The sequence below is a fragment of the Perissodus microlepis genome, chromosome 16 (genome assembly GCF_051167445.1).
Source record: "Perissodus microlepis isolate ML-2025 ecotype Zambia chromosome 16, ASM5116744v1, whole genome shotgun sequence".
Taxonomy (NCBI): Eukaryota; Metazoa; Chordata; class Actinopteri; order Cichliformes; family Cichlidae; genus Perissodus; species Perissodus microlepis.
In genome coordinates this window covers 6,986,817-7,011,403 of record NC_140476.1, presented here as the reverse complement: position 1 = coordinate 7,011,403, position 24,587 = coordinate 6,986,817, and the positions used below count along the sequence as shown (strand labels likewise).

At 40.8% G+C, this 24,587-nt stretch overlaps 2 protein-coding genes and 1 long non-coding RNA gene across 7 annotated transcripts in view; 1 reads left to right on the top strand and 2 right to left on the bottom strand.

Moving 5' to 3' along the window:
• Positions 1-768: 768 nt before the first annotated feature.
• On the bottom strand, positions 769-1,896 carry LOC146370319 (uncharacterized). Its single transcript, XR_014797194.1, has 3 exons — positions 1,533-1,896; positions 1,329-1,446; positions 769-1,197 (listed from the first exon to the last, which is right to left on the bottom strand). It is a non-coding gene; the product is annotated as an uncharacterized LOC146370319 (long non-coding RNA).
• A 3,507-nt stretch (positions 1,897-5,403) lies between these two features.
• LOC146370318 (ras-related protein Rab-17-like) lies at positions 5,404-11,820 on the bottom strand. The gene is made up of 5 exons (XM_084954468.1): positions 11,515-11,820; positions 6,381-6,532; positions 6,164-6,289; positions 5,969-6,062; positions 5,404-5,649 (listed from the first exon to the last, which is right to left on the bottom strand). Exons 1-5 carry the CDS (start codon positions 11,693-11,695, stop codon positions 5,519-5,521), a joined length of 684 nt encoding a protein of 227 aa, XP_084810594.1. The 5' UTR covers positions 11,696-11,820; the 3' UTR covers positions 5,404-5,518.
• Positions 10,779-24,587, top strand: part of lrrfip1a (leucine rich repeat (in FLII) interacting protein 1a) — a 50,882-nt gene continuing 37,073 nt past the window's right edge. For 4 of the 5 annotated variants that reach the window (XM_084954461.1, XM_084954465.1, XM_084954464.1 and 1 more), the window contains exons 1-3: positions 10,779-10,854; positions 14,565-14,768; positions 14,869-15,301. In XM_084954461.1, coding sequence (XP_084810587.1) covers positions 15,212-15,301 — 90 coding nt within the window. In that variant the 5' untranslated portion in view covers positions 10,779-10,854; positions 14,565-14,768; positions 14,869-15,211. The other variant, XM_084954462.1, reaches the window with a different exon arrangement.

Sequence of the window (24,587 nt, the reverse complement as noted above, 5' to 3'; positions counted from 1 at the left end):
CTACAAGCATGGGGATAAAAGAACATATGTAAGAAAATCAGCATGTAAAGTTGAAAGTGTTACAATTAAAGGAATCCATGAATTAATGTAACATATATTCTGACCTCTGAGACTGAAAAGGTTTGATCAATAATGAAATTGTTTGTTTTATGATAATGGTCTATGACAGAAATGCTCCAACAAGAACTGACAACAAAACTGGATGAAGGCACCGTGTAATACAGATACTCTTCATGCAGTGGCTTGCATGAACTTTCCCCCTTGAACTTTCCCACATTTTGTCACATTACAGCCACAAACATGAATCAATTTTATTGGAATTCCATGTGAAAGACCAATACAAAGTGGTGTACACGTGAGAAGTGGAACGAAAATCGTACATGATTCCAAACATTTTTTACAAATAAATAACTGAAAAGTGGGGTGTGCGTAATTATTCAGCCCCCTTTGGTCTGAGTGCAGTCAGTTGCCCATAGACATTGCCTGATGAGTGCTAATGACTAAATAGAGTGCACCTGTGTGTAATCTAATGTCAGTACAAATACAGCTGCTCTGTGATGGCCTCAGAGGTCGTCTAAGAGAATATTGGGAGCAACAACACCATGAAGTCCAAAGAATAGTGATGGGCAGATGAAGCTTCATGAAGCACTGAAGCTTTTCATCCAATTGGTTCATCCCAGCGCAAAGCTTCTTGAAGCTTCATTTGCTCTAGTAGGACACCTACTGGACGTAAAAATATTAGTTGGCATAAATTTGAAGAGTGTGGCCTTTTGCACACAGCCTGTAAATGTCAACAACAAAAGGAGTGTGTAAAACATGTATATTGTAGTGATGGCAGTATACTGTGTATATTTATACTGGCAGTATGGAAAATGATTATTTGGAAATGCTTAAAATGGAAATGATCATTTACTGTGAGGTGAGGTGTGGTTGGGGTGTGGACAGTAGTTGTGCTTTTGTAACGTTGAGGTATGGACAGCTACACACTGAGGCTTTGAGCCTCAGTCCTGCCTGTTCACATTTTATTCTGTAAAAACTAAATTTTCACTGCTTTTATGACCTTTTTAGTGGTGAGAACATAGCTAGGATTTAATGATTTAACAAATCTTTTAAATCCTTTATCCTCCACAATGCTAAATGGCTGGGAGTCCTCAATCACCATGCTAACCAGGTCTTCATCTATTTGAGATTGTTCTCCTGAGGAAAGACAATAAAGACAAAGCACAAATATAAATATCACACACGTAACTTATAACAGTTGTATAATATTGTTATATACTTTAGTAACATTACTGCATGCTATATTATCATGGCATTTGATGGCTCACCTGGTCTTGCTCCACAATCGGTGTCCCCCTTATTCTCATGCAAAGCTCTGTAGTGCCTAAGCATGGATGAGGTGTTGTTGTTATATCCCAGCTCCCTGGCACATAGCAAACATTTCACCTTGTACAAAAGTAAAGACAGCTTAACATAAATTGTATTGCACCATCAGTATTATGAAAATACATCTTCTGTAGAAATTTACATACCTTGTTGGGAGGAATAAGATCAAAATGTTCCCACACAGGGGAGGACATCCTCCTCTTCTTAGCTGGCTCCATTCTCTCCTGACTTTCTCTCCTCACTCTCATAAACCTCCAAACTGTCTCCAAACTCTCACTAACCGCAACTCTCCATCAAACACCCACATTTTTGAATGAAGTCTGAGGGGTTTATATCGCTGTCATATCTCGCGGCAAAGTTCGAACCACTTCATGAACCAGTCACGTGGTACAGCCGGGCAGAGAGGCTTCGGACGTCATCATTTTCAGCTCCTCCCATAAATTAAGCAAGCCTCGATACGCGCATCGCGGAAACGCCCCCTCAATTACTCGACACAAGCTTCGAAGCCTCGATACAGAACGTCACATCACTACCAAAGAACACACCAGACCGGTCAGGGATGAAGTTATTGAGAAATTTAAAGCAGGCTTAGGCTACAAAAAGATTTCCCAAGCCTTAAACATCCCACGGAGCACTGTTCAAGCGATCATTCAGAAATGGAAGGAGTATGGCACAACTGTAAACCTACCAAGACAAGGCCGTCCACCTAAACTCACAGGCCGAACAAGGAGAGCGCTGATCAGAAATGCAGCCAAGAGGCCCATGGTGACTCTGGACGAGCTGCAGAGATCTACAGCTCAGGTGGGGGAATCTGTCCATAGGACAACTATTAGTAGTGCACTGCACAAAGTTGGCCTTTATGGAAGAGTGGCAAAAAGAAAGCCATTGTTAACAGAAAACCATAAGAAGTCCTGTTTGCAGTTTGCCACAAGCCATGTGGGGGACACAGCAAACATGTGGAAGAAGCTGCTCTGGTCAGATGAGATCAAAATGGAACTTTTTGGCCAAAATGCAAAACGCTATGTGTGGCGGAAAATTAACACTGCACATCACTCTGAACACACCATCCCCACTGTCAAATATGGTGGTGGCAGCATCATGCTCTGGGAGTGCTTCTCTTCAGCAGGGACAGGGAAGCTGGTCAGAGTTGACGGGAAGATGGATGGAGCCAAATACAGGGCAATCTTGGAAGAAAACCTCTTGGAGTCTGCAAAAGACTTGAGACTGGGGTGGAGGTTCACCTTCCAGCAGGACAACGACCCTAAACATAAAGCCAGGGCAACAATGGAATGGTTTATCACAATTATATCCATTTGTTAGAATGGCCCAGTCAAAGTCCAGATCTAAATCCAATCGAGAATCTGTGGCAAGATCTGAAAACTGCTGTTCACAAACGCTGTCCATCTAATTTGACTGAGCTGCAGCTGTTTTGCAAAGAAGAATGGGCAAGGATTTCAGTCTCTAGATGTGCAAAGCTGGTAGAGACATACCCTAAAAGACTGGCAGCTGTAATTGCTGCAAAAGGTCGTTCTACAAAGTATTGACTCAGGGGGCTGAATAATTACGCACACCCCACTTTTCAGTTATTTATTTGTAAAAAAATATTTGGAATGATGTATGATTTTTTTGTTCCACTTCTCACGTGTACACCACTTTGTATTGGTCTTTCACGTGGAATTCCAATAAAATGTTTGTGGCTGTAATGTGACAAAAAGTTCAAGGGGCCGAATACTTTTGCAAGCCACTGTAGATAACTAATGGCATCCAAGGCAACAGTTGCATGAGAGAGAGAGCAAGCAACCGCCTGACAGCATTACCTTAAGTCACCAAAAACGGGTTACACACACACACACACACACACACACACACACACACACAGAGAGAGAGGATTCTGTTGGGTTTAAATGGCACTTCTAGTGTGTGTGTTTTAGCATTTAAAAAAAATAATAATGGGAATACATAATGTGTAAATTCTCAACAGCCCCGTCAGGTTGCATTAGCAGAATACTAATGTTTTATGGACAGTCACTGCCTCCCTGTGAGAAAAACTACAGTGTTGTTGTGAAATATTATCCTTTGTGAGTTTGCAAAAATGGAAATATAATGTGCCAGTTTTTGTTTGGAGGCTGGTAAATCATGACTTCAACCAGTCAGCTAACCTGTTCATGCCACACTTCTGAACTTTAGCCAGTTTCTTAACAATGGTTTCTAGCATAAAGAGGAATGCATCCCCTAGGTCGGCTCTGGCAAGTCGTGATAGCAAAACAACAGAAAGCAGCCAACCTTGAAATGATACTAAAGTGCAGTTACTCTTCAAGCAGATCTTTTTAATTACTCAGTGATTTGCAGAATGACTTTGCACAACAAAGAGCCCTGGTTCCAATACACAACTTCTGTACAGCTTTGGCACAAAGGCAATTCAGCTCACTGCATTCTTGATTTAATCACTAGTGAACTTTTGTCCACATCTTCACTGCTGAGCATAGGCTTAGTGTTGTTTATTGCTCAAAAGTTTCAAATGAGGAAAAGTTTGGCTAAGATCACAAGAAAATGTAGAAAACATCTGCAAATCTGAAACAAAGGAGGATTCATACACTAAATCACAATACAAATGACAACTAAATCATCCTAGTTTTATTTTCACTCTATTTCATCTCCTCTGCATGAGGCATTTTTTTGTTTCCGTGAACTAAAGAAGGGGGCCAGGGCTCTGTCAGAAGTCCTACAGAAGCTTGGTTTCAATCAGCATTAAATAGCCTCATTTATACTGAAGATTTATCAGCAACGTTTTAAATCACTAAGCAGTAAAAAGTCCAAATTTGAAGCCATCATGTGGAGAAAAACTGTTGTGTTTGTGTGAAGAAAACACAGAAGAATGTTATGCAAGAGCAAGTGACTTAATCCAGGAGAGAAAAGTTGCTTTATGGGGCTGTCCGAATACAACCAGCAACATTATTTTGTTGAATGCATTTGGGAGTCTTTTAAATCTTTAATTCTATTGTTTGTTTTTATTATTGATTGTTGGATAATTTAATCCACAAACCTTGGTTCAGCTGAGGAGAGGAAAAAACAACACACTGAGCAACTTCCAGACAAGTGACAGAGAGTGAAGCCTAGTGTACTCCCAGCATGGATGCAGCTTGAGCCGAAAAGTCCGCTTTTCTGAGTTTAATTAGAAGTGCTATGGGGGTCCGTGTTGGCTAACACTTTTCAAGTTTTCACACCTCTAATTTTAAGTCCATAATTTTTTTTGACACTACTAACTTGTTTATTTGTGCTGTAAAGTTGGACATTTTAACATGGGACTGATGGGGACTGAGACTGACTGCTGGACCCTCAGGTGACCCTTAGAGTATCTGTAGTTTTTATTTTTTATTCTTTTAGCAATGACTTCATCTCGCAGTTTATTAAATTGGAGGTGGGGGACGCGGGGGTGTCAGTCTCTCCTTGCTTATCAATAAAAGTCACCAGCCTACATTGATTTGTAATGTATTTTATAGATTTTAGAGTGTCTGCTCTCAGGATGAGGAATGGAAAGAACAGAAAATAAGCTCATTTGCAGTAAATATTAATTGTGTCACTTGGAAGTTTCTTCAGTGTTAAAGTGATTCATTCACCCTGCAGCATTCAAAGTTTTAAATTACTGGAATATTGTACTTCATAATACTGTAATAATTACCTCTATTGTGCAAACCACACTCAAATGAACTGTGCTGGGGGATCTCCATTCCAGTGTGATTGCATGCCAAAAGTAACCAGGCAAGAAAACACAGAGTGGAGGCAATCAGTGCCAGTTCAACATCTGGCACGCAGACAGGCTGAGGGGGTTTACTGCCTGCTGGAGGCTGATCCCAAGCCCACTGAGAAGAATCAGAAGAACCAGTTTACTGAATATGACAGTGAAATAAAACAAACTGAGACTGTATTCTTGGGTTAATCTTAGGCATGTTTCAGGATAAACAGCATTTTGTGCTCTGGTAACCAGAGTCAGAATCAAAAAAGGAAGAGGACCACAAATTCCAAAATCCACAAGCATTTTATTGTCATGTTACGTATCCCATCTTTGAAATAATTAAGACAAACAGAAAGACACAACAGAAACAGGCAGCCAAGCCGCTGGCAGTCATACAGCTTAAGGTCCAACTTTGCAGCAGGATGAAAACAGATTGAACGAGTCTCTGTGCTGCAGCTCCACACTCGGCGTCTCCTGCAACTCTGTCAGACCTCCCTGCTGTACTCCAATGCACTTGAACACTCTGTGGGCTGAATCAGAGCTCTGTTACCACAGACATGAAACTCACAGCTGTATTATATTACAGCGGGAACATGCAGACATTTCAGAGGCCAGACTTTGAAAGAAAAAAGACAAAGAAAACTTAAACCTCTGACCTGGACTTATGTAATATTTAATAGTTCTCATACTGCAAGTTATTGCCTCATGTTGGTATCTACTGCCATCTACTGTCCTTTCTTAGGATACTAGGATATTTATGTTGTAAATTTTAATCCTAATACTTATTATTAGTAAGGCTTCCTGTGAAAAAACACAGCAGGAATCTTTCCAGTGTTTCTTTTTTCTTACCTATTGATTGCAGCAGCTCGGTGACTTGCTCTCCAGAGAGGGCTGAGGTCTCAGTGAAGTACAAGCCCTTGTTACTGGCTAGACTTTGTCCTTCCTGGAGGAAGAAATCAGATCTGCTCATCACTGAGTTGGACTCTCTTTACATGTGACTCTGTGCAGGTAACAAGAGGAGCGTGCTTGTCTTTGTCTGTATACCTCCAGTAGCACTTGCCGATTGTGAGCCAGATCTCCTTTGTTGCCTACCAGCCATATAACAGTAGATCCTGGTATGTACTGTTTCTCGAGCTCTTTGAGCCACACCTGAGCTCTGACAAATGTTTCCTATAATGACACAAGCATGCTCAAGAACAAGACATGAAGAGAAAACCAGTCGATATAAATCATTTCATAGTCAGGTGTGTCTTTGTTTTACCCTTTGCGTGATATCATAGACCAAAAGTGCTACGTGGGCTCCCCTGTAGTACAGCGGAGTGACGCTGTGGTATTTTTCCTGGCCTGCCGTGTCCCATATTTCAAAGCAAAGAGTGGCATTACTCAGATGCACCAACTGGGTGAGGTAAGCACCTGGAGGAATAAACACCAAAGGAGTGGGTGTGTGAAATTAGAAAAATTGTATTTGCATTATTATGATGATTATTACTGACGTCTGAAACTTTGTGAAAGCAGTTTATTCTTAAGCGTGATGATGAGAGGACTGATACTGCCACACTGGACTCAGGTAGTGGGTTTTGAGATGTAAATTTTTAACATATGTTCACTGGTCACTTTTTAAGCTACACAAAGCTACTGCTGGCTTGGCTCTTCCCTTCAAAGCTCAGAGATTTTTGTCCATGATGGCATGATAGCGTCACACAGTTGTTGCACATATATGATGTGAATCTCAGTTTTCACCATATCCTAACGGTGCTGTATTGGGCTGAGATCTGGACGCCATGACATGGTTAGTAACAATACTCAAGTAGGCTGTGACATTTAAATGATGCTCTGTTGGTACTGAGGCGCCCAAAATGTGCCAAGAAAAAAATCCCCCAAACTATTACAGCACCACCACCAGGCAGGATGGAGGATGTTGTCTGCACTAAACTATGACCCTACCATCCAAATCCTGCACCACAAATAGAAACTCATTAGAGCCGGCAACATTTTTAGTCTTCTTTTGTCCAGTTTTGGTGATTTGTGTGAAATGTAGCTTCAGTTCCACATTTGTCGCTGACACTCAGTGTGGTTTTCTGCTGCTGTAACCCATCTTCAAGCCTGGATGTGTCGTGCATTCAGAGATGCTCTTCTGCATGTCTTGGTTGTAACAAGTGATTATTTGAGCTCGAAGCTCAACGCAGTCTAGCCATTCTCCTCTGACCTCTGACAGCGACAAGACTTTTCTCTGGGACAAGACTCCCAAAGAAGTGCAGTTTACTGTACATATCCTCTTTTTCAGATTATTCTCTGTAAAGCCAAGAGATGGTTTTGTGGGAAAATTTCAGCAGATCAGCAGTTTCTGTCATACTTAGACCAGCACGTCTGGCACCAGCAACCATGCTACATTGCTCAGTGTGAATTTCAGCTCACCCTCTTGCCCTTGTCTACATTGCTTGAGTCAATCCCATGTCATTAGACATTTGCACTTATAATCACTGAAGAGGCGTACCTAATGAAGTGGCTGGTAATAGTATATGCAGAGTCTCTTGGCAAATGAAAAATAGGACAATATGTATCTTTTACATCATCAATTGATTATTAGAGACATTTTTATATATTAATGATGAAAACGTTCAGCTCTGTGCTGGAATATTGAATTTCTGTTGTGTTAATTACAGGCAAAAAGTGCAATTTATCACAAATTCTCCATGATATAAAGATACGCAAATAAATATAAAAAATATAATGACAGATTGCAACTTCAAGAATGAACCAACATAAAGTACTGTATCTTAAGGTGTTTGGCTTCTACATGAGCTAGCTAACACAAATGTTTCACCACTGGATAAACAGTGGAGAGAAACTTTGTATCAAGGCTTTTTACTTACTTACTTAAAAAAGTAAAAAGTCAAGTTAAAGTAAGTAAAATAAAAATGTATGGCTTTAGTTTATGTCTCAAGTGTCTTTGTCTGGCATGAAACAAGATTTGTTGAAAGTGGTATTTTTAATGATTCTGAGCCAACTGCCTTCACAAAGGGTTTTTACTGTAACGTCTATTCTGAAATGATTCAATCTTGCCCCTGACAAATATGGCAATGAATTAAAACCAAAAACTAACAGAAAAAAAACATTAAAATTAAACTGAAATTAGTAAACCCAGTCTGGAAACTAAACTGACCTGAAAATCGAAATGAAAAAACTATAGCCATATCTCTGTGAAGGTTCTCAGTCATCCAGGTCATCGTAGTCAAAGGAGCTTGCAAAGAAAAGCGTCTGGACTTCTTTAAGTTTACTTGAAGACGTTTCACCTCTCATCCGAGAAGCTTCTTCAGTTCTAAGGTCAAATGGTGGAGAGTCCCAGATATAAACCTAGTGGGAGTATCCCCCCACAGAGGGACAAAAGGACCCCCTGATGATCTTCTAATCGCCTGTGCGTGCGGCTATCCTAAATGGGCATTCTTAAAGTCAGCAAAGAGGCACAGAAAAGAAGACCAGACACCAGCGAGGGAGGATAAGAAGGACAGACGCAACAACATTGTCATCCCCTATGTAGCCGGTGTATCAGAAAAACTTAGGAGAGTTTTCTCCGAGCATGACATCCCGGTGCATTTCAGACCCAGCAACACGCTCAGACAAAAACTGGTCACCCGAAAGACAAAACGCCAAAACACAGACTTAACAATGTGGTGTATGCTGTACAGTGCAGCGAGAAATGCCCAGACCTCTACATTGGAGAGACCAAACAGCCACTTCACAAGCGCATGGCACAACACAGAAGAGCCACCTCCACAGGACAAGACTCAGCAGTCCATCTGCATCTTAAGGATAAAGGACACTCTTTCGAGGATGCCAATGTTCACATTTTGGACAGAGAGGACAGATGGTTTGAAAGAGGAGTGAAAGAAGCCATCTATGTCCACTGTGAGCGACCATCTTTGAACAGAGGCGGGGGTTTACGACACCAACTCTCTGCCATCTATAATCCAGTTTTGAGATCCCTTCCCAGACGCCTTAACGCCCACTCACATCCTGGGCCATCTGACCTCAGGAATTCGCATGATAAGGTGGGGCCAGGTTTCACAATGAACACACCCGAAACTCTGGCTGATTGGGACCCACACCCAGTTTCACACCTTGGCTCAGGCGATTAGAGGATCATCAGGGGGTCCTTTTGTCCCTCTGTGGGGGGATACTCCCACTAGGTTTATATCTGGGACTCTCCACCATTTGACCTTAGAACTGAAGAAGCTTCTTGGATGAGAGGTGAAACGTCTTCAAGTAACTTAAAGAAGTCCAGACGCTTTTCTTTGCAAGCTCCTTTGACTAACAAATGTTGAAGTCATAAAAGAGGTAAAAGAAACAAAACCCAACTCCGTCAAAGAACTGCAAACTTAGCAAACCAAACAACTGCCCAAACAAACACAACTGACCTAAACAGGAAATGACACACAAGGGTAAATATAATGGCTGATCAGACCACTATGACACACGAGTGGTAACTAAACAAAACACAATCATAAACCACAAAAATGATGCAGCATAGTCTAGTTTGTTAACAAACTAAAGATCAAAGAAGAGAATCAAAAACCACTAAACCCTAAAGTCAAATATCTAATCAAATACAAAAGCTTTTTTTAATGAAAGGAAATATACATTCTCCCCTTCAGCAGGAAGTGGTGGTGCCATCCATTTATCCCTCTTTGTATTTAACAGCTTCAAACCCTGGCCATCACCTTTTGTCTGGCAACTCCCAGGGATCATGGCAGGTAAGAAGTAAAAGAAACAAAGGTTAGTTAAAAATCAAACAAAGCAATGAACTGGTAAAACTCTCCTAAGTTTTTCTGATACACCGGCTACATAGGGGATGACAATGTTGTTGCGTCTGTCCTTCTTATCCTCCCTCGTTGGTGTCTGGTCTTCTTTTCTGTGCCTCTTTGCTGACTTTAAGAACGCCCATTTAGGATAGCCGCACGCACAGGCGATTAGAAGATCATCAGGGGGTCCTTTTGTCCCTCTGTGGGGGGATACTCCCACTAGGTTTATATCTGGGACTCTCCACCATTTGACCTTAGAACTGAAGAAGCTTCTCGGATGAGAGGTGAAACGTCTTCAAGTAAACTTAAAGAAGTCCAGACGCTTTTCTTTGCAAGCTCCTTTGACTATAGCCATATCAAAAGAGTTTTAATAGGACTAATTGCAGTCCTGTGATAAACTAACACAGTTGGATTAAGGTCTGGACTTTGGCTGGATCATTAACTGTCACACAGATGGCCTCACGTGTGACTCTAGAATACTTTGTTACACAAAACACTTCATGATGAACTCAATCACTGCGAGGTGCCCAAATCATCAGCCCCCCACCACTGTGCTGACAGCCGATATGAGGTATTTTGTGCTGATATGCTGTGTTTGGCTTTCTCCAAACATGCTGTTAGACATTATCATCAAACTTGTCCACATTGGTGTCAGGGGACATTGTTCCACAAGTCCTGTGGTTTGTTCTGATGCAGCTGTGCTGACATGTTCTTTTTAGAGAGAAGAGGTTTTCTCTCTGCAGCCTTTTCAAACAATCCACACATGTTCAGTCTTTTTGTAATCGTGCTGTCATGAACTTTTACCTTTAACATGCTAACTGAGGTCTATAATGTCAAATGTGGAACTTTTGGTGTTTTTACAGCTTTCCTGAGCAATGGAAAGTCTGACCTCAGGGTGAATTTGATGGGACGTCCAGGCCTGGGAAGACTGTAGCAGTGAGTTAACACACACTTGAATACTCCAGAACAGCAAACTGCCAAAACCTCTTCTTTTCTAGAAGTGCTCACACCTACTAACGACACCTGGGTCCAACTGTCCATTTTAATTCCAGTGGACGCAATCAGGGTGTGCTCAGTTTACACAGGACTGTAAAGAATCCTTTGTATTGATTTGCAGCACAAAGGCACAACACCCCCTCACTGAAAGGGGTCAAAGGTTGAGGTTTTTCTCTAATTGGTCACCCAGCAGCACAATAAACACATGTAGCTGTGTCTTTATGTTATTTAGGCAAGACCGAGCTTAGAGCACCGGCATAACCTACAGGTTAACATTCCACGTGTGTTACTCCAGGTCTGCTGAATTTTCTTGTAAAACCTGCTGCTTTTACACAGATGCTTTTTGCTTGGAATCAAATTAAAAGCTAGACACAAATATATTACTTAGTGACATTTAAAGGTGCCTGTAGGTGGGTCTTGGTTTGTTAGAGGAAAATAGAACACACTATTTAGTTCTGTTTTTTATCAAAGCTAATTCTTAAGCCAACATGAGAATTGCATCAGTTTTCTCATCCACAACCTCAGTAAAAAAGCTGATAGTTGATTCACAATGTTACATTTAACCACTGCCATCCACACCTCAGAGTGTCATGAACTCACAGCCTACAGTGGGCGATGTACTCCTGAACTCATCCTTGCTAAATCGCAAAGCCAGACTCGACTTTCCAACACCAGAGCTCCCCAGCAGGACCATCTTAACCCTGAGAGTATGCACTGGTCTGCGCAAAGTGTCACTGTATTGCTGGGCCCCTCTGTGGACCCTTGGGAGAGTTTCCCCCATGGAAAAGCTTAGTTAACTCCAAAACAGGAGGTAAAAAAAGTCCAAAAAGGGTCCTCAAGTCCTGATCCAACTCTCCTTTTCTTTAAAAACACAACAGTAATTTCAAAGAGTCCAGACAAGCTGAGTCGTCTTGTTTGTTGTGAAAGTGTGTGACTGTTCCAGCTTCAGCTTAAAAAGAAAAGTAAAACTTAAGTCCAGAAATGTGAAGCCAGCAACAATAATCTCACTTCCTTAAGCACACCTACTCCTGACTCGTCTTAAAACCTCCCTGCTATCACATGCTGTCTCATTGATTTGAACCCACACGGACAGACTGGCTTGAAAAAATCAATGGCCACATTTCTTGTTGGGAGGGACTTGTACTGCATGCAAATATAAACTTATAGGAATGTCTGATATTTCTGCAAAGTTTTGTTTTGCTTCAAAATGCTCATAAAATTACAGAAACTCAGTGGATCCTCTTTGTGCACAAACCCTTCAGATCATTGTGTCAGCACATTTTGCTGCTGGCCTGTTTTCCGGGTTTTATCTCCTTGTAATTCTCATTTTGAACAGCTGAGGGCAGCATTGTATATATTACAACTTTGCTCTAATAGTAAAGCCTCTTCACTGCGGTAAGACGATGTGTAGTTGACAGTTTGATATTCTTCTTCTTTATTTAAACTTTTTAAAGAAATATCACAGCTATGCTCAATTATCTGTCCTTGCCATTTTCCTCAAAAGTTTCTTATTGTCTCAGGAATGTTTTCAATGCTTTCCATCAAAGTTTAGAGGGGTTAAAGGTCAGGAGACCCTGGAGGAAGCTGACAGCCTTTTATCTGTGCTGATTTTGGTCATGGATTATTTACTTGGTAAATTCTGGATGTGTGATGAATTTGATTTTCTCTCAGTGCTGTGTACTGATATTTTCTGATGGTCACTTCTGGTCTGTCTGACTCGACTTTGAATACAACTGATCCAGTTTCCAGACAGTGTTTTGGAGCTCCGTGCACCGGACTCCTACAAATCCAGAGTCCAACTCTGATTTGACACAGAGAAAGTCCCTCTTTGTTCAGAATAACAGCTTGACCCCTGATACTTCCCTTCATCCTCATATCTTGTTTTTGGTCACGGTGTTACTTAGTCAGCAAAGTTCTGTTAGTTTGAAGCCAAGCCATATTTATATCACACGAACAATGGCTGCTGGCTGATTTATTTTTAAAAGCTTCTGATGAGTCAATCTAATGGATGGATGCAACCTAAGGAAACCTGACATGTGTAGAAAGGAAACTTTTAAATCTATTCCTTTTCAACATGAAAACATTTAAGATTTTTGGACATGGTGACACTTCTGGATGGATTTCTGCGCCTTAAGAGATCTCAGTAAATCATATCTACAAGAAACACTGTGTACAGAAAGAACTGTCTTAAACAAAGTGTGTGAACACACCTGAATCACACATTCCTCGACTGTATGAATAGACTCAGAGGGCGACTGCATATTTCAGGATAAAGTGTGTCCACATTACAACAGTTGCAAATAATAGTACAGTGATACCAGGGGATAAAAACAGTGTTTCATGAGATCACTATAAACTCACACACTCAGCTGGGAGCACATTGTATTTTAGGGGTGGTGGCAGGCCTTGTCTGTCTCTTTAAGAAGCAAGAGGCTTTTTAGAGCTGGCTGGTCATTATTAAAAATAGCAGAGGGGCTGTGAGAGAGTGAGATAGTGCATGCAGGAGCTGTGGTTTCTGGCAGAAGTTGGATGGAGTCCAGTCCATAGATTGGTGCTGCATTCAAACGCTGTGTGGAAAATTCTCAACACCATTCTGCTAGTCCTTAAAGAGCTATAACATCATGCACTGCTTCATTGGTGCTAGTATCCAAACTGTAACTAGATCTTAGAAAGGTAAAAAGTATTGTCCTACAGAAGTTTGACCTCTCTAAACACTTTACTGCTTTTGATCTCAGCCACTCATTTCAGATCATGTTGAAAAAGAAAGAAGTCTATTTTGACGTGTGTGTGTTTCAGAATGGAGGACTATCTGTGGTATGCTCTTGCCAGTGAGCAAGTGGTTTCACAGTCAGACCCACCCTTCCTCATCACATCCATTTTTTTTAAAACCAACATGGTGACTGAACTTCAGAAACCAATGCATGACATTATGGTATCTACATCCATGAGTCGCTATGACTGTGAAGCTACATGCTCATTGGCTAATGATTCATCACTGAAGTTGTTAGTCAGTGAGAATATCCTGACCGACCACTCCTGAGAAAGTTCATCACCGTTCCAAGTTTTCTGCATTTGTGTATAATGGCTCTCACTTTGGTTCAGTGGATTCCCAAAGCTCACAAACAGCTTTGTAATCCTTTCCAGACTGATAGATGTCAGTGACTTTGACAAAGTGAAACAGGCTAAAAGATCTCAAAAAGCAACACATCATGCCACAGTCTAGAGAAGAACCTGAGAAACAGACAGGATTAAAGTGATTTCTTGATTCAGCAGGTCTACCATTAATCAGGCCTGAGTGTGTTTTGTGAAACTGAACTCGGCTTTCCAAAAAAATGAGGTTAATCACAGTTAACACATGTAATGCATACATATATCATAGTTTCTTGTAGCTTTTTGTCTTAGATAGTTCTCCACTATTTTACTCACCTTTGGTATTCTTTAACTAACTTTTTGTATTTCTTTTTTTTTTTTTTATCATTATTATATGTGACATTACAACGCTCTTGTGCCACTTTTATTTTAACTATATATATTTATTGTAGCGTGTACTATTTTTATTCTTTATCCTGCTGCTGCAACACAATATCTGTATTTGGACTTCATTTGCATGGACCCCATTCTTTTTTAATCTATTATATCCATTATATTAGAAGTTCTCTGCATCTTCAAAAGTGTCCAAACCCAGTGTCATGGTGGCTTCCATCGTCGCTCCTTATATACTGTCTATGTGAACTGCGCAGTGGCCATGTTTCCGACAACATGTGAAAGCAGCTTGCCGGAGCACAACCTTTGAAGTTTTTCAGGGAGACTTTTGCTGCAGTGAATCCGACAGGTGGTGGAGACACAACGCTGCTGTACGAGAACGAGACTGCTATCATATTTTCACACTGTGTTTTTTCTACAGTTGGTGCTTATTTCCTCAAAAATAATCTTCTACTTCTTTTATGTTTACAGTGACAGGGTCAGAAACACCCTAACAGCACAGGAGCGACGCTCAGGTGATCATTTGTGACCTGAATGCGCCGCTGCACGTGGAGACAGCGCACAGCTTTGTGAAGCAGACTTGGTCGCGAGCTCGTGCGTCGCTGCAGAAACACAGGAAGAAGTGTGAAGACGGATGTATGACAATGAGGCACGCTGAGAACCGGAGCAGGCAGCCTGGGTTTGTGTCACTGACTCCGCGTCTTTAACTTGAAATCTGAAGAAACACATGAGACGCACGAGCCGCGGGTCTGTGTGGATTACCGAAGTCTGAATTAATCGGCACCAAGTGGATTTAAGCGTTTAGGGGGACGACATGGGGACCCAGGGGGCAGGACGGAAAAGGTCCACTAAAAAGGACAAAACGACGGCAGAGGACGATGCCCTGAATCTCATAGCCAGAGAGGTGAGTGAAGGGGAGACAATAAATCTTTACTGAGGGGGGTTGGAAGCAGTAATGTAACTTTTAAAGAGCCCCAAACCTATTTAATTACGCTTAATCACACTTATAGGCGCGTTTGCGTTTTTGTTCCGCATGAAAAAAACATTTGTGTGTTTAATGTCTGACTTAGTGTTTCCACATGTGTAATATTGGTCATTGTTAAAAATACGCAGACATTGTCCCCAGTTTTTTTTAAACATCACTTTCACCTGATACCGCTGCAGCAGGGGCGTTTCCAGTGGGACACGGGGCCCCTCATGAAATCGGTATTTCATCAGCAGTGTAGCTATTTGATGGCTGCAATTTTCACGTTTCTGTGCAGAGGCTATTAGGTGACCGTACAGGAGTTTAAACGTGGTTTTTATTGAATAACTTTTTTGCAAAGACACAAAAGAACTATTTAGAACAGGGCTGGTCAAACTGCCACAGCTAAGGGCAGTCTGGGCCCCTGTAAGGAAAGGAACACGTTTTATGAACAGCTTGATTTTTAACATGATGCACATAGTGGAGTTTAGCAAAACTCAGGACTAATTTCATCACATCACAAAATTTCTTTACACACAAGTGGAGTGACATATGCTGAAATTGAGTAAAGATAGAAATACCAGTTTATTATGAATCAATAAGACAATGCCTCTTTTCTTATTTATTTATTTATTGGCTGGAGGCTGGGGGTTTAGCTTCCCTTTCAGGACATAAGGGGTCAGGCTGAGATGACTGACAGCTGGTTCTGGCCCCCTGAGCAATATTTTCCCCCATTGTAATTCAGACACAGTAAGTTCAGGTATTTTTGTGAAAAAGCATCTGCGTAAATAGAGTTTAATATATTCTAAAGTGAAACAGAATGGTGACAGCTATGACATATTGTGTTGCAGAGATATCAGCTGAAGTTGAAAAGGGCTAGGAGGTTGCGTAATAACCACATGGTGGTGCAGTCAGTCAGAATAGCATCTGATTCATTATTCCAACATTATTCCATCTGGTGTTAGTGCAACGTTTTTACACAATTTATGTTCCTGCCATACTTGGCTAATGAGCAGTTTTTTATAAACATGAACACTAGGGCTGCCACGATTAGTCGACTAGTCACTATTACGTCGACTATCAAAATCGTCGACGACTAATTTCATAGTCGAGGCGTCGTTTGAAGCTTTGTAAGATCCCAAAAGACGCAGGAATAAGTAGTAGGATTTAAGAGTGTAATAACGGACTGAAACAAAAGGATGGCAGCACTGCATGTACAAGGATGCCAGCTGCCGTTAAACCCCGAGGAAGAAGAAGCTGTGTCCGGTATCGTAGCTGTGTCCAAATTCAGGAACCGCATCCTCCTGTGGCCGCATTTGTAGGCCGATTACGTTACAGCAACATGACAAAGACTGTCCAAATTCGAAGACTCTGACAAATGCGCCCTTCATTTCCCCAGATTTGAAGGATGGGTCGGGTGTATAGTTCGTGGCCCAACCTATCCCAGAATTCATATTGCGGCCCTGCTCAGTTTCCAACAATAGCGGCAGCTAGTTAGTTTTAATATTACTCTTATTATTCTTTCTGGGTCACAAAATAAACGTTTAAAATATTTTCAGGCGAGAATGTAGCTGTGTACACTTCAAATATCTGCTCAGTTTATCAAGACACCACATATTTTCAAAAGCGCTGCGATGTTTTCGGAGACGTCTGTTACCCACCAGCTCGATAGCGAGCCGGGGTTCAAGGCTCACTAGAGCCCGTGAGAACACCGGACTCCCGGCAAATCGTTTTCAGACTCACCGCTGTCTTTCGCTACTCAGGTTAAACATGATATATAAGTCACTTAGATAACTTAAAAATGTTATTGTTTGTTTTTTTTTTTTCAGTATTTTATTTGTTTCTGAGTAAATCGGTTTGGCTGAGATTAAAGTTATAGTTTTTATACAGCTGAATAAACGTCAAGCAGACAACTGATTATCAGAAGTGTGAGATGCTCGAGAATATACTCCGGTGTCCTGTTATATTTTAGATAGCAAGGAGCAGACGGCTGAGTTTATTAAACTTCACCGAAACAATCTGCAAATTTGATTAAAATTTAATAAACTATCATCTTGTCTTTATTTTTAGTTAGCACATACCTTAAACACTTAAAGCTGTAAGCTAATGATAGTTATATAAGAGCAGATGCATGCTGGTGCAATAAGCTGTACGTTTTACGTCCAATGGATGCATGATCTGATTAGTCGACTAATCGCAAAAATAATCGGTGACTAGTCGACTATCAAAATAATGGTTTGTGGCAGCCCTAATGAACACAAAAGCATTACGTCATCTTTAAAGATAGTACATATATATAGTACAAAATAATTTTAGATGGACAAAAAAAGACTGCAGTGCTGGTTAAGGAGGACAGCTCTACCAAATCTTTATGGTAAAATGCTTCCACCACACTGTACAATACGTCTGTCAATATTGTCTGGCCTCCCGGTATGTCAGTCAGGCTCAAATTATTATAAATTCTATCAACATAACCATAATTGTGTAATCCACAGCTGATTATAATGGCTTGCTCTACTTACATGAGAAATTATTTCATGTGCTGACCTGCAGGAATTGTTGAGTTCTCTTTCAGTACTACAGAACTGTAGCTGGCAGTCGCACGTTGTTGTCTCTTAGCAGGTGCCGAAGTCATGTTATGACAGGTTTACGCTGCTTCAAAGTTCCTAATCCTTTTTGTTATTGTGAGACTGCTAGTGAAGGATAAATCTAATGTTTTATAGGAGAAGTAATGCCCAGTGGGTCTTCAGGACTTAAGCCAACCTGTTTGAAGTGAACACTTTGCTCCTCTGAGGTGTAAACCTTAAGCTAAGTATCGATATAAAAGTTTAGCTTCAAGATGAACTACAAGAAACGGTAAAACCAGACACTTATTGTTACCAAGCAACACTGTGGCCCCTTTGAGGATGTAATTCTCTTTATTTATGAAAAAACTGAGGATCAGACATTTGGTTTATTACTTTCCCTGCTGAAAATAACTTCATATTCTGTGTGGCTCCCGGTGAGCATAGAAAACCTCAACTCTCTGTTGTCTGAGCATGATTCAGAGCCACTTGTCTTCAGTTAGGAGGAAGTTGGGTTTTTGCTAACACAACCCGGATGTTTCAGTGAATTTGCATATCATTTCTAACAGTCACACTCTCTCGTCTATTCTTCTTCAAAACCGTGAATGGCCATGGTTGGGCAGTTGGAGTGTTTGAATGTTATCTTTGCTGCTTATTTGACTGTTTACGCTGCTGTGGGGAGGCTGAGGTTGCACATTCCTGTAGCTGGTAGTGGTTTCTTCTTGCTGCAGCAGTGTTACCCGGTTGAGGTTAGAGGAGCTTGACGGAGCTCATGAAGCATCAGCAGCAGATACGGTATCTCCGAGGAGGAGATTGTCCGTGATGGATGAATCGCATGTGTTTGTCGGGGTTGGGAGGAACGGCGGCGGGTTGTTTTCTGTGTCTTTAAGCGGCAGCTGGGTCGAGTCCCTCACTGGCTGTCCTCTGACAGAATGGTATGTCAGTGCTGATGAGTTGGCCCACTCTGCAAAGAAGCTTTAAAAATAGATGCTCCTGGAAGATCAGCTGTTGCTGCACCCCAGTTTTAGAGCGATTCTGTGGGTGGGGGTGGGGAGTGGGAGGATGAGGGTGGTTGTTGCTCGCCAGCTGGCCGTCACACAAGCCTGAAAGGAAGAAAGACTCTGCACAAGATAGTGCAGCCAGCTAGCTGCGGCTTATCAGAAATATTATCCTGTACATTTACAGTATTAGAGAGTGAGAGGAAACTGTCAGTACTGTAAACTTGACTACTTATGGAAGAACTGGGAGGAGAGTAGACTGCAGGAAGGAATGTGAGGAATGGATATCAGGGCATTAGTTATACTGTGCTTTAAGGGAATCTGATTCCTGTGTCTGTCAAACAGTTTGAATCATGCTGTAAACATTAATTTGTACTGTAGCGCAAGGATAGAGGATGGCACGCTGAACTTGGTGATCTCTCTTTAAATCCTAATAAGACGGATTAAATTAATTGCCTTAATGAAAGTGATATTGAATCTTAAATATTGTGATTATATTCTTTTGTTTACAGTAAAATCATCTATGAATTAAAGAAACCCTGAAAATGATTTCCATGTAGATGCTTTAGTTACAGGTGCTGGCTCACAGTCACAGGGGGATGCTTGAATTAAACGGGGTGATTGCTCATGTTTAATCGTAACACTCCACTTGCACTTGCTGTAGTGTGACCAATCTAAGTTTTCTGCTGTGATAAAGAGTCAAGGGTATCAGTCAGTCAAGCAGATAAACGGAAGTCTGTCATCTGGCTGCTCTAACAGCAACCTCTGTCAACTCTGATTTAGATTACTCATGTTACACTGGTTTGAAATGCTTATTTGCTCAGCAGTTATTACCCACAGAGGCCGAAGAGCAATCCCACTGAGTTGAACTTTTCCACGATGAAGCTGAAATTTGTCTCTGCTGTGGGAGTGAAGTTTGGTTAGGATGGTGTCATCAGGCCAACATTTTAATTTGGGCAATACTTTGGTTTTAAAATAACATTCCCATCGACCTCAGCAGATATTAGCAAGCTGTTGATGTGTCGTGTTTCCCGAAGCTTTAGATTTTATTTGTATCAGTGGGGATGGGAAAAAATATCAGTTATAAATTTCTCCTCTGCTTTTAGTTTATTAGTATTTCTTGACAAATATGTACCTGACCGATGTAATCAGCTGCTTCTCAACTAATGCTATGTACACAAGTATTTTAATAAATATACACTTAAAGGGCGTTTTGGATCAATGAAAACTGAGCTTTTCAAAAGTGTTCAGACTTTTGAGAACTTTTGATTGGCCAAAAATATGTCCACAGTTACTGTTATATCTGTTATATATACATACTGTTAAATATGCTCTGTAGTTTCTCAGAGTGCTCAAGCTTGTAGTGGATCTCCAAACAACGTCTTTGCAGAGGCAGGTGATCAATGTCAAAGACACTGACAATGAGATGCTTCCCCAGCTGAGAATCTGAGGAAGAGCTTTAAAATGAGAGTCACGAGTAAACTGATTAAATTAATGTCACATGGGTGGCTCCAGTGGGAAAGAAAACACTGGGTGTTTTCTCCTCACGCTTAGGTGTAGGCTTGTGGTCTTTTGTTATAAGCTGGTTTAACCTGCTGCAGCTTTTTAATTTGGTCGTTAGAGACTGATGAGTTGATTATAAAGCTCGGAGGACAATTTAGTAAAAAGGATTATTCAAATCCTGTAATACTGCATGTTAGTGGAAGTGATTTCAGCTTGTTTATCTACAACTGTCAGTCCATCATCTGCTTACATTTTGTTCTTCTTCTAGGTTTTTGAACCGGAGGTCATCAGCACAAATTTGACTGCATAAAATTGTTAACAAGCTGTCTTTGACAGTAATTCAAAAAGAAACAAGCCTCATTGGTCACATATACAATCATACAAAGTACAACATGCAGTGAAATGCGTCGTGTCCGGGCTGTGACAGGCTGCAGACGTAGCCGCGCCATTCCAGGGCTTGGTGTTTGGCATGGGGGGCCTAGCCAGGACCCTTACTGGATACTGGAAGGGAATCAAACTTGCGACTTCGGCTCCAAAGGTGTGTGGTCTTACCACTACACTATCCAGCTAAAAACAGTATATAGACTAAAACAAGGAGGTTTTACTTTTTGCCAGGCTCCTGCTGTGAACAAGTGTTCTCTTCATCACTGTTACATACAGCTTACACTGACTCTTTGTACCATTATTTTGGTTAACAAAGGTGTTATATGAAAGTACAGACTGGCCCATGTTTAGCTTCAGTTGATGTCTTTTCAAGACAGGAAAAAGATGTGGAAATAAAGTTGTAGCACTTCACTTTATGCTAACAGCTATAGTTAATTTCGGAAGGTTTTAAATGATCTTTAATCAGCAATTTATACTAATTAACTTCAAAGTTCAGATCACGGAGTTAATTAATAATTGTTTTAAATAATGGTTGTTATAATTATTGATAATAATACTTGTTATTATGGTTTTTTGCCATAATTGGACAGTCTGGGTTGACTTTGTTGAAGTTGTAGTGACGTGTGTTATGTACCTTTACCCCCAGTGTACCAGCTATTCCCCTCAGGTTGGTCTACTATCGATTTTCACAGTTATGATAGGAGCACTGGAATTTGGCCAGAAACGGACTGTGGTAAAGACTTTTCTGCAGTATGAACTACACCAAAGATTACACCCAGCTCTGTGTGCCTGAGCCTAAATACGTACCTGAGTCTGTTTGTGTGAACTTAGTTGGCCTGTGAATTCTGTTAAATTTTAGTAGAGAGCACCTTTGATAAATATTGACTGTAAGTTTAAGCAGCTTGTATTCCTAAATTCCAGTCAGGTGCTGGAGAGTCAAAACAGAGGCTGATATCTTCATGACAAGTAGCAGAGTACAGCCAAGGTTATTTACTGCTCTCTCTCACACACTCACTCACTATTCTGAGGTTATTAGTTTTCATTCCTCAATCTGATCTGGTCGACGTGGATTATTAACACACACATGAACAATTGAGGTCCACAGAGCTGACCTTCAGAATCATTATTCGCATTATAATCTGATAATGTAATGAGGTCAACTCCATTTCAGATACTTTGCTTGTTTCAGAACAGCCAGCTGTCAGACCTGGCCCACTGAGCTCAGTTTTAACAGCTGGAAGTCTGAGTACATCTCAGTGCAAGATCTGGGTGAGAAATTAAGACGGCTCATTGAATGATTCTACAAACACGGAGAATGTAAACATGGTTCTGTGCAAACTGTGAACTGAATATAAGCATTTTTAGTTCAGGACCAAAATCGTTGATGATAAAAAGGCAGAAAAAAAACATTTCAGCTGCTTTTACAGCTTTTTTAGCATCAGAGTTGGAGGAAATTTGAAGGTGAAGATTGAAGGTGTCCTTACTAACCTTCCAACTCTTAATTTAATGCCAGCTGCTATACGCTGGTCCCATTTCGAAGAATAATCTACAGAAGGACCTGAAACCATAAGAGGTCGTTACAGTTGGTGTAACTGAGTTTAAAAATTGAGAAATGCTACTTTTGATCCTTGTGATTGCTTTGGACTTTGTACTAAAAGTTGTTGAAAGCTGTTTTGCAGCAACTGCCTTGTTTTGTTGAAGTAGTTAATACATAATGTCACTTGTTGACTATATATAATGTAATTAAGTTCCTCACTCTGTGGATGACTCTGGTAGTCCAGCTTCTGCTCTGCAGCCTTGATGAGCTCAGTGAAGCGGTGCCAGCTGTCCACCTGCTTCAGATTCTGGTTAAAGCAACCATCCGGTTCAGAGAGTCACTCCAGAGCAGAAGAAGGGGGAACTTCACTAACCTTTAGACCAAGGCATTCGAATTGGAGTTTGTCTGAAGCATCTTGAATGACATTGAGGACTACCGTTATAATTACCTGAGCAGCCATCTCCTAAAGAAACAGCAGACAGGAAAGGATAAAGATAGCTGTTTTGCAATGATTGATCATTTCAAAATAAGAGCGAGGAGACTGTCTGATAGTAAATCACATTGGTGTGTTGAACAGATGGAAAAAAAAATCTAAATACATTTAAGAATATTTTGTCAATATAATCAGATGGCCCTCCCATTAAAACATTGACTTGTTTTTGTACAGCAGCTGGATTTGTGTTTATTTAGGTAGAATTGAATTAAATTGAAAAGGAGATTTTTGTTCTCATAGAGACTAAATATAGGATATAATGGTCCCTGTTGGTAGGGAACACACACACACCCATAAGCACAGAAATGATCTTGCTGTTCTTGGATTGTTTCCATTAATGCGGCTAAAAATGTTTTAGCTTGGCAGTAGAAGAAAAGCTGAAGGAGCAAACTGAATTGTCATTGCTTTGAGTGCAAGTGAAAACTTGTCGCCTGTAGTAAGTACAGCTATAAAAACTAATGCAGAGTTGCTGGTTGATTTGTAGTTTTTCCAGTCATTACTCTGTGTGTTGGTCAGTTTAGCACTTTAGTCCACACCAAACTAACATCTGTTGGATTTATTACCATGAAATTTATTTCTTACTCAAGATGTCCAAGATATTATGTCACTGCAGTTTGTTCTACATGATGATGTTAATTACATCACATCTAATATTGTTTAAGCTTCCAGGACAAAAACTGCTTTGACATGTTGCTTCTTCAGATCTTTTTCTCTCTGCTTCTCACAGACACAAGGAAAAAAAGGTGTGTGTGTGTGTGTGCGCGTGTGTGAACGGAAACAGGAAACAGGAGTACGTTGTTACTGACTTAGGAACTTTGTGGTTAGATCACTGTTTCCTTTAAGTTGACTGCGTTGGAATGCTGCTGGTCTGGAGCAGCAGTCCTCCCAATATAGAAGTAGACTACTTTAAGGAGGTGTGCATCATGCCCTTATGTATACAAGTTTCCTGAGGCTGTGTCTGGGTACAGCAGGAAAAAAAGAGAGTAAAAGTGGAAGGATGTTACTGGTACAGAAGGTGGTACTGTGATTTGAAGTATCATACTATTAGATTAGATGTCTATTTAGATTCTTTTCCTAGAAATTTATTGCTAAAGCCTCCTTCCCGATGTCATCAGATACCTCATGAAACATCATAAGCATAACTGATTGTAGTCTTCTCTCTTAGCCACACTGTACTGAGTAACTGACAAAAATATTGTGCGGTTCAAGCCTCGTATTAGGCTAAACAGTAGACAATATGTAAAACCACTGCAGGAATACCAGGTGATGGCGTAATTGATTATCACTGTATTATCTTAGAATCTCTCAGGGTTAAATTAGAGAACAGTCCTGCCTCTGTGAAAAGCTGACAAAGTTACTGTAAATCACTTCAGAGAACAAGCATGTGAAACCGTCCCAGCCAAGTCTGAAAGGGCCATGATTGCGTACTCGCTTGGAACATGTTCATGATATCCTGTTGTGAATTAAGCTCAAATCTCAGGAGTCCACTTGCGCTGTTTGGAAAGAGATGGACCAAAAATTTAAAGACCAACAAATCAGGGGTGGGCGTCCTGCATTTTGTATCATAAGTCAGGTTTGTACTTAAAGGGAATTGACATGAAAGATATTTTCAAATGTTTTCTTTTTAATAGGAGTGCTAGATGATGTATGCGCCAGAGCGTGTTATGGAATAGTGATAATATCAGCCAGCCTGGCCTTTAACCGATATGGCACAACTTGTTCAATGATGATAAAAGCAGAAAGGTGG

Excerpts from the sequence above, each read along its gene's own strand:
- LOC146370318 (XM_084954468.1), bottom strand. The coding sequence starts at position 11,695 with ATGGGGGAAACTCTCCCAAGGGTCCACAGAGGGGCCCAGCAATACAGT. Across the intron at positions 6,533-11,514 it reads TACATCGCCCACTGTAGGCT|GTGCTTACCTCACCCAGTTG; the intron begins GTGAGTTCATGA and ends TTATTCCTCCAG. Across the intron at positions 6,290-6,380 it reads TCTATGATATCACGCAAAGG|GAAACATTTGTCAGAGCTCA; the intron begins GTAAAACAAAGA and ends GTGTCATTATAG.